General features: G+C 35.0%; 1 protein-coding gene across 6 annotated transcripts in view; it reads left to right on the forward strand.

Moving 5' to 3' along the window:
* Positions 1-15061, forward strand: part of LOC105054088 (uncharacterized) — a 23504-nt gene that overhangs the window by 424 nt on the left and 8019 nt on the right. For 4 of the 6 annotated variants that reach the window (XM_073252128.1, XM_073252127.1, XM_073252129.1 and 1 more), the window contains exons 2-15: positions 1485-1610; positions 2277-2336; positions 3387-3500; positions 3595-3682; positions 5004-5149; positions 5243-5344; positions 7211-7282; positions 7353-7452; positions 9051-9133; positions 12756-12833; positions 12927-13025; positions 13115-13165; positions 13251-13307; positions 13382-13423. In XM_073252128.1, the coding sequence (XP_073108229.1) occupies positions 1485-1610; positions 2277-2336; positions 3387-3500; positions 3595-3682; positions 5004-5149; positions 5243-5344; positions 7211-7282; positions 7353-7452; positions 9051-9133; positions 12756-12833; positions 12927-13025; positions 13115-13165; positions 13251-13307; positions 13382-13423 (1218 nt within the window). Of the gene's footprint in view, positions 1-410; positions 521-1484; positions 1611-2276; positions 2337-3386; positions 3501-3594; positions 3683-5003; positions 5150-5242; positions 5345-7210; positions 7283-7352; positions 7453-9050; positions 9134-12755; positions 12834-12926; positions 13026-13114; positions 13166-13250; positions 13308-13381; positions 13424-15061 lie in introns of those variants that run through there. The other 2 variants (XM_073252131.1, XM_073252130.1) reach the window with 2 other exon arrangements.

The raw sequence follows: 15061 nt of genomic DNA on the forward strand, positions 1-15061 counted from the left end.
TTATGAATGAATGGGTTTTAAATCGCATTCTTTTTATCTCTCTCAAGAAATCTTTGTTCTTGGGCATTACATTGGTCCCGAATGGAAATTAAGCATGGTTTTGTTCGATAGTAGTTGAGTAATGGAGCCATCATGAATGATTAGGTTTCGGATCGAGGTGGGAAAAATGGGTTACCGTCTTCTTTTTTTTTTTTTTTTTTTTTTAAAATCTTGATGTTTGCCCCTTTTTTTGCATGCATTGTTTCTATGGCATGCCGATGCCCCATGATTCTTGGTGTGAGGAATGGGAATGAAGACATTAAATAATTTTCATGGAGAAACGTCTATCTATTTCTGCTCATATGATTTACTGGGTGAACAAAATTCTTGCCATTTGTATGACTTCTTGGCTTAAGGGCCCATTCTATGTACCATAGCTGCGTATGGGTCAAATGATTAGGACTCCTTAGGACACGCAGTGCCAATCAAGAAGAACAGTGAGTTTTGGGTTAACATGGCTCCATCAACCTTCCTCTAAACGGTATGTTCTCTGATATGCATTCTTTATTAACCTTGGCTAAAAAACTTTATATGGCTGATTTCCAAAATTGTTTTGAATGGCTATTGGCTGCTTAAATACATGGATTATATGCAACAGAAGCCAAAGTTGAAACTTGAAAGTCTCAAAAATATTGCACAGGCTGGAAATGCTTAGTGGGATTGGAGCTTTCAAATTTTAAGTCATAATTTTATCCTTTTCTCTGATTGAGAAAAGTTTCCGAGATAGGGGGATGATGGTTCAAAGGAGTGAGTTACAATATGGGGGATGATGGTTCAAAGGAGTGATTAGAATATGGAAAAATATAAGATGATGGAGAGGAAAATTTTATGATCAAACAATTATACTCAACTTTAAAATTTCTAATTTTGTTTCAATGATTTGGTCAATTTTTACTATAAAATCAAATAAGTAGTTATGTATATCACAACTTATAATTTCAAAAATTGTACAATCATGGATTCTATCGCATCCAAATGCAGCCTTAGATTACATGGAATGTTGGAACATGTGCAAAAGACTACAAATTTATTCTAGAAGCCAAGTTCTAGAGTCTTGCAAAAAACAAGGATGGCTAAAGCTCGAGGTAAATTTTGCTGTAAATCTTATGGTACAAAGCTTAAAGGGAAGGGTAGGAAGATAGAGATAAAAAGTGCTCCTGATTTGTTAGGAATCATGATGTTGCAAACTGAGAGTTTAACCTTTATTTCACTTATCTACAGTTTTTGTACTTGGTGTAATTAGTCTTCATGAAGATTTGCCAAGAATAGTATGCGCGTTTTGATTTGGTTATGTGTTAGAAACAAATTGCTTGCTAAGTGATGTTATTAGGCAAATCAAAATTCTAACATGTGGACGACAACCATTTTTGAGTACATATTTTCTACTCCTCATGTAACTTTTGCTGTTTAGTAAAAATTCTCTGATAACTATATCTGTTTGGTAGACAAACGAACAATTATTGGTGGTGGTGGGTGGTGGTGCAGCTGGTATTTATGCTTCAATAAGAGCAAAAAACATAGCGGCTCATCTAAATGTGATGGTCATTGAAAAGGGGAAGCTTTTATCAAAGGTCAGATTCAAATTGTAGTGGTTAATTTTTGAGTCATGCTTGAATATACTGGTTAGGGCATGCTTTCTATCTCATTTGATATTTGGTTCTCTTTTTTCCATAAAATAAACATGTTTTTTCTTTAGGAAATATCAAGGTTCAGGACATGTATAACTCTGTGGTAAATGTTTCAAGATATTGCACATCATTTTAATCTGCAGTCAGGATGCAAAATTCTTTCCATGGACTTATTTGTAAATTCTTGTCCTAGTAATTAATATATCTAAGATCATCAGCTAATCAAGCTGTTTATGAGCTGATATATTGCTTTGCAATAGTTCCAGCATAATTAAAGAAAAAGTTTGGGCATACTTATTAGATTAAGGTTGCTTTTGATTAGCACCTGAGCTCATGTTTGAAGCTGGGAAAAATATACTTATAGAAGGTTTCATATTAAAGAAATAACACAAGGTGCTTAACCTTTTTGATGTACCCAACCTATGTCATTATGTTTAATGATCTCCTCCAAATTGATCCAGAGCTGGTACACAACCTTTTTTTGTTTTTTTTTGTTTTTTTATTTCCTGTGTTGTTTTGCTTGGCTAAAGATTTCCTGAACAAAATGCTTTAAACCTTTTTTTTAATTACCATTATCTAATTCCTTTTTATTTTTACCGCTATTGTTAGGTTAAAATTTCCGGTGGAGGTCGGTGCAATGTGACAAATGGGCATTTTGTTGACTCAATGGTAAGCCACTGAAGATTTATGAAGTCATTGCAATTTCCTATGAAAAAGCATCATCTGTTGGTATGCCAGCTACACATCATGTTTTACCACATATTGACTCATGCTAGTAGAGTACAATTTGACATGTCTGATATCAAAAACTAAGTGCCTGCTTGGCGTTGTGAATATTTTTGTGTTTTTGTTTCTCTAAATTAGTGAAATACCAGATGGAGATTATTGTTTAAGATGGCATTCACACAAAACTGCTATTCCTTGCTTCAATTCTCACTCTTTTTGAAAGCAAGAAATCTGTGCTACCAAAAGCTCTAAATATTTTATAAACATTTTAGAAAATGAAAAAGTTTCAACATATTTGTTCGATATAGTTCATGTTTCTTCTTGGATTTCTGAAAACAAAGACAGGAAACAAAAGAAATAACAAACAGGCCCTAATAAATATGGCTAAATAAAGGATCATCATATCGGTTAGATACGCATCTGTAGCCAATAGCTTACTATATGTGACTCAGAAATCAATTACTTCTTATATTTCGGGAATGAGTAGGTCAATCTTGATGAACTGTGAATGTAAGTTCAAATTCTTGTCATCTCAGATTATCCACCCTCCTTTTTATATATGTTAAGATATTACCCAACTTATTTATGACTGGCATGATATACAGATCAAATAACATATTTTCTTGGGATACTCAGTAAACTTATTATTCTTTAATTGTAATATATCGTCACCATCTGCATTTTGTTGGACCTGTTGCATCTTCAAGCATTTTATCTCCAATGCAGATACATTAGTGTAATCAGCAATAATATGGAAGACATATTCACCATATATGCAGGGATTCATGTGCTGTACCTTATGCATATATCCCCATTATCTCTAGCTCTCTCACACTTTATAACAAGGAACTAAATAATATTTAAACAGTTGTTTCTGAATCTTTGTCGTTCATGAATTTGTGTGCAATTTGAGATGTGAAGCTATCTAATATTGTTCTATACATGTCTTGCTCTAATGTGATGGTTTTGGGTTTTCGTGCTGCACTTGTACAGAGATTGACAGAAAATTATCCTAGGGGAAACAGAGAACTGCGGGGGTCTTTCTTTAATATCCATGGTCCACAGGACACCATGTGCTGGTTCTCTGATCATGGTGTCCAGCTTAAGGTTGTTTCATAAATCTTTGCTTTCTGCTTGCTATTCATCATATCCATGTGTAGGCTGGACATTATTAAAGAAAATGTTTTCATTTTTGCATCAGACAGAAGAAGATGGAAGAGTTTTTCCTGTTAGCAATACCTCGGCCTCTATAGTGGACTGCCTTCTTAGTGAAGCAAATAGGAGTGGAGGTATGTGTCCACAGTCACACAAATGCTGTCATTTAAGTTCTTCATCATAATACATCATTAGATCAATAATATGCATCTGTCCTTGTGAGCTAGTGTTTACATGGTTATGAATTTTCTAATTATGTGGCTTGACGATAGTTGTGAGTCCTTATTGTTAGTTGGTTCACTTTTTTTTATGGTTGTATGATTTTGCTAATGTCCCCAATCTAAAACGCATTTTTATCACCCGTACATGTAAATGGCATTAAGATTCTCGTGAATTTACGTCCTGGAGTACTTAGGTCATCAACAATATAATGATAAAAGTACACTTCAGATCTTTATCTAATATGGTGTTTCAGGATGTATAGAAACTTGAAGAAAAAGCCACTTATAGTTCTCTTCCATATTACCCTTTTGGACCACGATGCTGTTCCTCTTAATTTTAAAGACTATTTCTAGATATTTGTGTAGCTCAAATGTTAACTTTCTAAAAGGGTGGAATACTTGTTTCCTACATGTTGGGACTATAGATTGCTGAATTTTTTTTTTTTGGTCAGTGTGATCAATTAATATATTCAGATATGTACATACATATACATGAATAATACATACATCATAATGCATATTTACATCCACCTTATTTATCATGATCTATACATGTTAAAACATGTATGGATTGAAAACCCATAGAGTTTAATGCTTAGATCATAGCAAAACATAATTATATTATTTTAACCATACATCTTTGCACTTGCTTGATGCATAGATTAGAGATGACTAAATACATGATTTTTGGTTTCTAGGCATTTTTAGTGGCAAGTAAGATCATGATTAACAGTGTAGATCTTCAATTTGGGTACCTGATTATTGATTTTCAATCTGAGAGGAGTAGATACCCTCTCCTCTTTAGAGGAGCGCATTCCATCCATATATATGTGTGTGTGTGTGTGTGTGTGTGTGTGTTCACGATCACTTATCTTTTAACCTTTTGTCTCTCTCCGGAAGTTCCTTCTTTCCATTTAGAGATTTTTTCCCCCCTTACTTCTTAATAAAAGCAATTAGAATTGGGGGGAAACATGTGAATATATTTGTCGTGATGCCATAGAATTTGTGCGCTTCTACAAAAGCTGAAGTTGTTGCATGTCCTATTATGTAAATGCTGTTAAAGTTTGTACTTAAGCTTTCTCCTTCAATATCATCTGTATCAGGAATTAAATCTGTGTTATGTTTACATATTATGCTCTAGGTTTTTTTCTGTACTTACACCGCTATGTCTCAAACTTTCTATATGCAAAGGTTATCTTTGCTGGATTTGCTGAAAGAAAAGTTTGTTTTTAAGTTTCACTGCAGACAGGAAAAGTGGTTTCAGGTGCATCCATTGTTGATAATGGTAAGTTCCTTTTGAAGGTTGAGAAACGTACAGTTGATTTTGTTGAATATATTCAGGCTGATTACATATTAGTTGCCACTGGGAGCAGCAGGCAGGTGAATAATTGTGTTTTCTTTTTTCTAAACACTCTCTTATCAAGTTTGACTAGCGATCTTCCCATCTAATAACTGACTGTAATATGTTTATAGGGTTACGCAATTGCTGTCCAGCTTGGTCATTCCATTGTAGACCCAGTGCCCAGCTTATTCACATTCAAAATTGAGGATATACAACTGGCAAGTTTGTCTGGGGTAATTTGAATAGATGAAATATCTCTGTTGTTAATAATTCTTTTAGATCATGTTTTCATCTCAACATTCTTGTTTTAATTTTGTAGACTATACATTATCTTGTACTTCCATTCGATTTCACAGTTGCTCAATTGGTTTTTTGTTCTTTGATCAGTCTGGCCAAAAATTTGGATTAGACATTTTGCATATTGTTGATGTATCGGACATCGTGGGTCTTGGGAACCATATAACATTTCTGCAACTCATCGCCTATATATCCATGTGAATTTACTGATACAAAATACATAGATCTAGAACCTAGATTCCTGTGCATAATCAGTTTTGGAAAATTTTAATATCAGTATGTGCTTGATGCTTATAAATGATGTATGTGCCACATATATGTCTGTTCTACTTAGAGAATTTTTGCAGCATTTGAGTGTGATTAAATTGGGATAACTTGTGTCATAGGAAAACTGTTTATCGTAGACTTAGCTGCTTCATCTAAACATAATAATAGAAACAGTAATAGTTGCCTTCCATCTCTTTTGCAGAATTAATAATTTCCTCTAACAGAAATTCCACTTTTCTTACATTTCATTGGTAAAGGAATAAGACATATTACATCTATGTTACCATACTATCCATTACCAAAACTGCTATATCATCATTGCTATTTGTTTGCTTTATCTATGGGCTACCATCTAACTATTTCAGGATAATAAAACTTTGGTAAAAAGCTATTTATAAATTCCTTTTTCATTTTTTAAAATAAACTCATGCTGTCCCAGAAACCCTTTTTTTTTTTTTTTGGTATCTGTCCAATGTCTAAATTCTGCGAAGCATAGCGTGTGTTGGACCGTCATTGTCAGTCTTCATAATTGTAAAGTTGGTATTGTTCAGTGATCAAGCTTCACAATGTTGGCTTTGCTCTTGGGAAGCCTCTGACATCCATATCTCCTTCCACATCCCCGAACCATTTATCTGTGCACCTTCACCGAACACATCCCTCTACAGGCCGCTGCATGATTTCTGTTACTCATCTATATTTAGCTTCCACTTATGTGTCTTTTTTTTAATTCTCTTCTCAGTTCTGTTTGCACATTATATAAACATTTCAAAACTGCAGAAGCTTTTCTAGGCCAATTTTCTTTAGAGATTATGCTTCCCTATTATCCATAATTTAACTGTAGTTTGTAAATGTTGTTTCATTGGGGATATATATCCCTAGACACATTGAATTGCAGTTGAAATTTTTGCCAGAAAATATTGATGGAAGAACTGATATGGATGCATATGTTGTTGACTGTGCACCATATTGGACTGTAGTATGACTTGGATTCCTTGGTGGCCTTTACTTGACCGGGCGGGGGGGGGGGGTGCGGCACAGGGTGGATATGCTTTACCAGCGAGTTCTGTTCCGTTTAAAATACCTGGAACCATGCAGCATGTTTATAGATGATGCATTGCGTTCTTCTTATGCTAGTGAGATTATTGTCTGCTTACAGAGAAAACATCGTATCACAAACTGCAGTATCCTTTATGAGCTAAATTATTAATTAGCACATCAAAACAGCCAGCCATTTTGAGGACTTTTTACTGGAGAAAACATTGATGTGGATGATGATGATTTCTTGCTTATGAACCTATGATTCTTCTAGTCGATTAAACAATGGTTATATTTCAGCAGTGTAGACATGAGTACCATCAATGATGGTTGACATGCAGAACTTTTACTATTTAGTGTGGCTTTATTTACAAAAATACTATTCTATATTTCTTCCCCCGATTTATGCTAACAATTGAGAAATCTTTTCACAGAAAATATAGTTTTCTGCTCATTTAGTTGAAAATTCATTCTAATTTACTTCTTTTGATGATGAGCAGGTTGCATTTCCAAGAGTTAAAGCAAAGTTAAAGTTAGAAACATCCCACAGAAATATACCTGAATTTACCCAGGCATGTAATTTTGCTTGTTTAGTTATCATGAGGTGGAAATATGTTCTAATATAATATTTGTGTCTTATAGGTTGGGCCTATGTTAGTGACTCATTGGGGTCTCAGCGGTCCTGTGATTCTTCGGTTATCTGCTTGGGCAGCACGCGAACTGTTCCTTTCCAATTACACAGGTAGAGCTTTGGTAAAGGGGATTATGAGTAGACTTGAGTTTGAAGATTGGGACAAGTTTGATAATTTTAGACAATGATTGCAGTGAGGCAAGGTTGGAAAACTTGGTGAGTCCATCAGAAGTCAAGATGGCTTAGAAAGTATTAAAAAGTGAGCAAGACCTGGCGGAGTCTTGCTGCATCTTTCAGGATTTGCTTGAATTGGCACATCAAACAAAAAGATTGGCTGAGTCATGTTTTTAGTTTTTATATTATTCAAGACCTTAACTTGATCGAGTTAGGATGAGTTGTCGCCAAGTCAGACTGAGTCATCATCAAGTTAGACCAAGTCATCGCTGAATTAGACTGAACTGCCACCGTGTGTGTGTGTGAGGATCAAGAAAGTGATATGGAAGCAGGACTCCATTACTCCGCCAACAATGACTAGAGATGGTTGTGATCCTTTTCTTTGTGCTAAAGACTGGTTCATCACAAATAATAAGAAAGAAAATTTTGAAAACTTTGGTGTTTCTCTTTTATGTGTTAATTTAGAGTTCGGATATTTTTTAAATGAAATGGCTTGGACATGATTGATTGTGATAACTTGCAATGTTGAATTTGATAATGTCTTTCTCCATTAGGTTTTGCATATAGCTGCCGCTATTAAGTCTATGACATCAATATATTCTTCATTATTCTTATACAATTTGAGCATATTGAATTCATGTAGATATTTGGATCACATAAAAATTTTTAATAATTTATATAAGCATGTATAAATACAATATATCAATGTATGTATGTGTGCTTATATGAGAAATATGACTCATCTGAGTCACCAAATTGACTTGTCCATGTCAAAAAATTAGTAGAGGGTGAGTCAAGTCTGAGTCACAAGTTTTCGAACCTTGATGTGAGGATTTGTTTTTGTACATTTGAGCTTAACTAATTACTACATATCAAGATTACACCTGATGAAGTTATATCTGCAGCTGACTCTTATTTGTGCTTCATCTGTTTAGTTTCTTGTTTAAAAAAGAAAAAAGACTTTTAATTGCTCAGAAGAGATATACCATGCAGACAGCTGACAGCTGACAGCTGACAGCATAAAAGGTATTCAGAATAGATTAAATCACTCGTTAACCTTGACAATTTCGTGGTATGCTTTAATGCTCACTCATGAGTCCTAATTTATCTGATGTCATAAGTATATGTTTGTCTTTCCCTTTTTTCCATTATAATCTTCATGTTAGCTACTGGATTTTCTGGTACTTTATCTAGTGGTTTTTCAACTTAATGTTTCTTTTCTCGTAACCATCAAGTAAACTTTGGCATTGTAAGTTGTCAAGGTATATCAGAATCTTTAAATGCTGATTTTAATTATAAAAATCCCTCACCTGATTGAGAGTAGATTTGTACAGATTCCAAAATTTCAATCCATTTGCATAAACGTAACCATTGATGAAATGTTATATGGTTTTCTCTTCCAAGATGCCTTTAGAATGGAAAATATGGGTTAATGAAGTAGCGCAACCTGATTGTTACATCTGGCATATGTAGTCTCCATTCTATTATTTTGACCTGTTCTTCTAATGTCATTGTCTTTGTGGATTTGTACACAGGAATGCTTTTTGTAGACTTTACTCCTGATATTCGTATAGATGATCTGAAGCATATCCTCTTTCAGCACAAGGCTCAGCTTGCGGTTTACTCTTTTTCTAGTTCTCCTCTTTTGCTTACTAAGCTGCAATTATCTTGTTAAAATTAACACAAACTTGAGTGGAGTAGGATAGTTTCTTCATTATTTGCTTTTTTATTTTGTAATTCATGATACCTGTATTCTCTCCCTTTTCTTCCCCTTGTTATGGCCATGTACCATACACTGAGCTCAAAGCTTTCAATTTTATGCATTCATTTTAATATTGGTATATATATGACAATTGACTCGCTGACAAAACAAAGATATGTGCATGATTAATATCTCTGAATGAAGAATAACATTGTGGATGTTACCAATAGCCATAGAGTTTAGTACTTTTAATTATCATTGAAATTTTGCAGTAGTGTTGCCTCTATCATTGTTTGGGGAGATGATGTTCAACATGACTGAACTTTACTACATGTTCTTATCGTGCTAATGGGCATTATTTTGAAGACTTCCTTTGAAATAGTTGGTGGAACAGACATTGTTGTTATAAGGAGAACCTAATTTCTATGTATTGAGTACACTCTCTTATAAAAGATGCATCGTGTTTGCTCAGTTGCAGTTATACACATTAGGTCCCTTGCATATAATGGAAAGGTTGTGGATGAAGAATTTTCAATTGATCTTTCCTGGAGAATTAGATGATCTTCCTAAGTAGGCCTTTTATTTGGTGTGTAACATCGATGAAGCTACCGCGAAAGCTATGAACTTAGAAGTGGAGAGCAAATTGAAGAATGACCTTAAATCTTTATGTACTGACTCCGTAAATATCTCATTCCAAAAATAGAAAGTTCGAAACAATTGGGATTTTTTCGGAGATTGGATGCAGTCACATAAATTGAGAATTTGCCTTTCCTATTAGGAGAAAAACTTAAGAAGAATCATAAAGAGTCTCAGGTTCGCCGAATCGATACCGGAAGGGGTACCAACTGGTGTTCCCTTCAGCATGATGCAGGTTTGTACCGTGCCATTGTGGGCCATATCAGCTTAAGGAGAGTTGGAGGGGGAGAGGGAGAAGGAGAAGGAGAGAGAAAAAGAGAGAGGGAGGAAGGGAGAGGGAGAGGGGGTGAGAGAGAGAGAGTGAGGGCTCGAAGGTTTTCATCGAAACAGGCGTTCCCCTATTTCATTTCGAATCATGGGATCCTTGTCTATTTTCGCTAGTTTTCAAATTGGCAAATGGTCGCTCCCCCTCCCTTCCTCTCCTCCTTTCCTCTCTCTTTTCCTCTTTCTCCTCCCTCTCTCTCCGCAGGTGTCGTAAGGCTTCCATTTTGAATCGATCAACTGAACCGTACCGGTGACTAACCGGTTCGGTTCAATACATCCTGATCTAACTGGTTTAGTAGACTTTGATGAAGACTACTGGCATGTATGTGTGGGCAAGGCATCATGAGAATAGTACAATAATGGTTATAAATCAACTTGTAAAGGCTAAAATTGGAGAAGTGGATAAGCCATATCAAGTTGCCGATATATCTATGGCCTGTTTCCTTCGTTGAGTAAGAGACTTCAAGAGAAGTGGGCAAGATCCTAGAAATATGGATGTGGTGATTATTAATGAAGAAAGATTTAGTAGTGGCTGACTTTCTATAATAATGTTTAAGAAGGGAGTATGACCGTACGACAAACTATGATTGTCACCAATTTGTGTATTTGAATTAGTAGATGAATTGAGGATGGAAGAAGGCATATAGTATCACTTACGTTACAAGTGTTTTGCAGTTCAACATGATCACGTCTTATTTTTCTATATTTTGCTTAGTTTTACAAGATGAACCAGATTCATGATACTGGTGCTTGTGTAGTGCGTATGATACCATACTGGTACTGAATCAAGACTCAGTATAGGGGGTGTATCGAGTCCTAGGATGCCAAATCAACCACCATACCAAGCATACTAACATTGTTCCAGAATGGTACTGATATAGGGTCTGATTTTGAGGTGGTGAACATTGCAATGGACTAGGTGATTTTGTGGCTCCTTTTTTGGAATAAGATATTATTGATTCCATATGTTTTCATTGTCACAATTGAAAGGTGTAGGAAGAGAAAATGCATCTAATGGTATCATTATGCATGAAGATATCTTGGATAATCAATCATCAGGAAGAGTCCCTCAAGCTGTTGTCCGCATTATAATTGACCAATGTTTGCCCATGAATAGAGGAATCTTATGGGTACTACATAGATGTGATGGAGGCCAAGATGATTTTAAAATTTATTACCACTCAGCGACTTAGAAAGCTTCTTGGTAATCTAGGAATGATGTTCAAAAGGGTGATGAGAGCTTAGATAAGGCTACTTCTGTAAAGAGTCAGAGCAGTCCCTAAATTTGGGTTTTGGATGGTTAGAAGGGGATTATGATTTTGGGTTGCGAGGAAAGGAGAGGGAAAGGAACGGATAGGGGTCCAAGGTAGGCTGGCTAGTTCTACGTATTTGAGAGTTTGTGTCAAGCGGCAAGGGTTTTGTTGCAAAAAGGTGAAGAGAGAGGTCTAAGCTGAAGATAAAGAAGTGCAGAGAAGTAGGACTAGGCAAAGAGAGAAATAATAGGTCAACCTATGCGGACTCTGCCTTCTAGCTTGTCCTATGTCAACATGCTAAAGAAAATAAACAACATGTTCCTTTATCCTTTTAATTGTATCCACATTAGTTTAACCAATTCAGACCAGGATGAAAATGTTGAGTTGTATGTGGGTTCATCATTGCTCAAATTATATTCTATCCTTCGAATAGACCTGCTTTTTGTTTGACAATCTTTTTAAGGGACTGGCACAAGAATTAAGTCTGACTTGTTCTACCTCTGGTGGGTGTTGGGAAGTTGCATTTGCCCTAGTCGGTGGTATTTTCTCAATGAAAGGATGAGCTGGCTTCTATAAACTGGACCAACACTCAAGCAACTCCTCTGATTTTTGATGAAGTTTAAGGCATGTAATGTACACCCTTAGTTGTGAGAATTGAGTGTGAGTTGGGGAGCGGGTGCGGGAAAGCAGATATTTAGAAACATCTTAAGGAAGAAGTGGGTGTGGGTTCATTTCAGGGAGATTCCGAGCAGGTATATTACCCTAGGCAGAAGATTCTAGCTATTAAAGATGTACCCAAATAATATCATGAAACGAAATATTGCTCTTGGTTCATGTTTATCTAGCAGCAACATGCTGCCTAAGTCGTGGGCATGCTCTTACATTAATTTGCATAGTAGTTACTAAATACCATGCAATGCACATGATAAATAACAATCATCACGTATATCAGGAGTTAGAAAAAAACCTTAAGTTCCGAACTCAAAAGGGATCTTTCGGATTCTTGAAGAATGAGGGGCAAAAAAATCTCATGGTTGTATTTATTCAAGGATAATATAATAATTATGCGGTTTTACCAAAGAAAAACAGAACAAGGGGCAAAAGGATTGAGTGAGAAATCTAGGCCTTTACTGCTTCTACCAAAATTTGTTTATTATTCTAACAGAGTTAAATTGCTTTAGCTTTAGCATATTTGCACAATGGTTTCTGAAAAAAAAATTGTATATGAAGTTCAGTGATCATTGTCAAGTTTCAACATCAAAGCTTGATAAATATGTTTTCCCAGTTGTGCATACTGAACTAATGAGCCTGCATATCCACTGCAGAAGCATAAGGCAAGCAATTCATTTCCTTCACAATTCGGTTTGGTGAAAAGATTTTGGAGATATTTATTGGAACGCGAGGTTGTCTTGCCTTTTAGCAGTGAAATTTATATTTTTGATTCTCAAACATTCGAGGGTGATCTTCTGCATTAACACAAATAATCTTTTTTTCAGGGTTTAGATGGAGATATATTATGGGCTTCCATATCAAATAACCACTTAAATTCACTAGCTCTTCTGCTAAAGCAATGCCCATTTAAGGTTGTTGGAAAGGTATGCTTCAATTTTGTTCAAATCATATTTCAAGTATAGAGCATGCTTGAATTGTCAGTTTCTATGAACTCATTATTTTGCTATTGTAGGGTCATTTTAAAGATGAATTTGTCACTGCTGGTGGTGTCCCACTTTCGGAGGTTCATATTTTTCTTAATGTACGCAGTGGCAAATCTTTTTTTACTGTTCTTTGTATTATCTAATTTTGTTCTTTCTTTTGTAAAGATATCACTTGACACCATGGAGAGCAAGATAAGACCAAATCTTTTCTTTGCAGGAGAGGTAATGTTTTATATTTCTGGGGCCTGTTTAGAATTATTTGTGCAAGTGCATCACAAGAAGTGTATTTTTGGCAGGTACTGAATATTGATGGAATTACCGGTGGATTCAACTTTCAGGTATTGCATATGCTAATAGATAGTCTCACCATATTTGACATATCACAAAACCATCATGACCTAGATAACAGATCTTGAAAGTAATTTGTAGTTGCATATATGTAACATAACTAAAATCACTAGAAAGTTTGATAGGTTCATTGTTCTTAGAAGTATGGACTGCATGTAGTTTTTTATTTTTATGAGACATTGTGGATAGTATTATTATACATTGTAGTTTGTTCCAATGATTGCATTATTTTGTTACATTATCTTGCAATGAATCTATTGAGCTTTTGCAAGTTCCAACACTTGCTCTTTTAGTAACTAGGTGTCAATGGTAGACATGATCTTAAGGCCAAGGTTCAAAATTAGCTTCAGTTTCATGGTTACAAGTTTCGGTCTCAAAAGTTCTAGTGCTTTCATTGGAAATGTGAATCAAAAAATAAAATATAAAAACTAGTGCAAAATAAAGTAAATAAAGAACAATAAGTTAGACATTGTTTGAGCATATATTATTTTTTTATGACCTTAAACATGATTTTTGGTAGTTTTGCATTGAAACAATCAAGGTAACGTATTTTGAAAATAAATGCTCAGAAAGTTATGTTTAGAGTGTAGAATATTATTTACAATCTGACTCATTATAGCAGAAATGTCTATAAGATTTGAGCCCAAGGATAGCAAAATCTACATCAAATATTTCTCTGAATTTGCTTGCATCCTCTGAACTTGCAAAATTTCAAGTAGTCTAGAGAAAATGCTCAATAACATTAAAAGTCTGAATAAATGCAAACGATTATAGTTGAAATCCAATATCTGTTAAAATTGGCCCTCGTTAATTCTGGCTAAAAGTTGAAAATTGGCCCTGCTTTTGGTTTTGTTGGGACCAAAACTTGAAGCCCTTTATTTCAATATCGGAATTTCGATAGAACTTCTATGTTATTGGCTTTTTGTTATAGTTCTAGAGATGTTTTGTTTTGATATAAATATGTAGGTCATCTCTGTGGCCAGATGCATCCATTTTGTCAACTTTTATCAGTGGTATCATAGCCAATGACAACTATCATTTGAATTCAGTTTACTTGGTGCCTACAGTGTTTGGAACAACTGACAAACTCCAAATAAAATAATAAGTTTGGCATGGAATTTCTAGGAAATATTAAGTTTTTTTTTCTTTTGTTTTTCATTTGCAAGCACAATGTTATTAAGAATCATACTTACTGAAGTGTCAGAAAAGAAAAATGCATGAGTAAATCACTAATTAGAGCATTTTTAAACAGCTTGAATATTGTGTCTGATGCTGGATGACCCTAGGGACAATAGCTTTTCACAAAAAAAGCTTGTGATCTTGCAACAGACGTCGAAAATCACCAGAATTCTTTGGAGGATGCAAAGTGATGGATCTTTATTCATCTAGTTCAATACACTGCAACCACTGCCTAGATCTAGTCTTGTCCCATTTTTTGCTTGTAGATTATGTATCATAGCTCAAAACCTGAGACTTTCTTTTCAATTACAGTAGAAATTGATAGCATCAAGGATTAGTGTCACAACCTAGGGCCTTATCCAAAAGAAGGCTAGCCAGAAGGTGTTATTTAAATTCTTTTACCCTTTCTAAATACCCAAGATTTGTCAAGTGCATAACTGATGTAAGAC

Source organism: Elaeis guineensis, chromosome 2, assembly GCF_000442705.2.
Source record: "Elaeis guineensis isolate ETL-2024a chromosome 2, EG11, whole genome shotgun sequence".
Classification (NCBI taxonomy): domain Eukaryota; kingdom Viridiplantae; phylum Streptophyta; class Magnoliopsida; order Arecales; family Arecaceae; genus Elaeis; species Elaeis guineensis.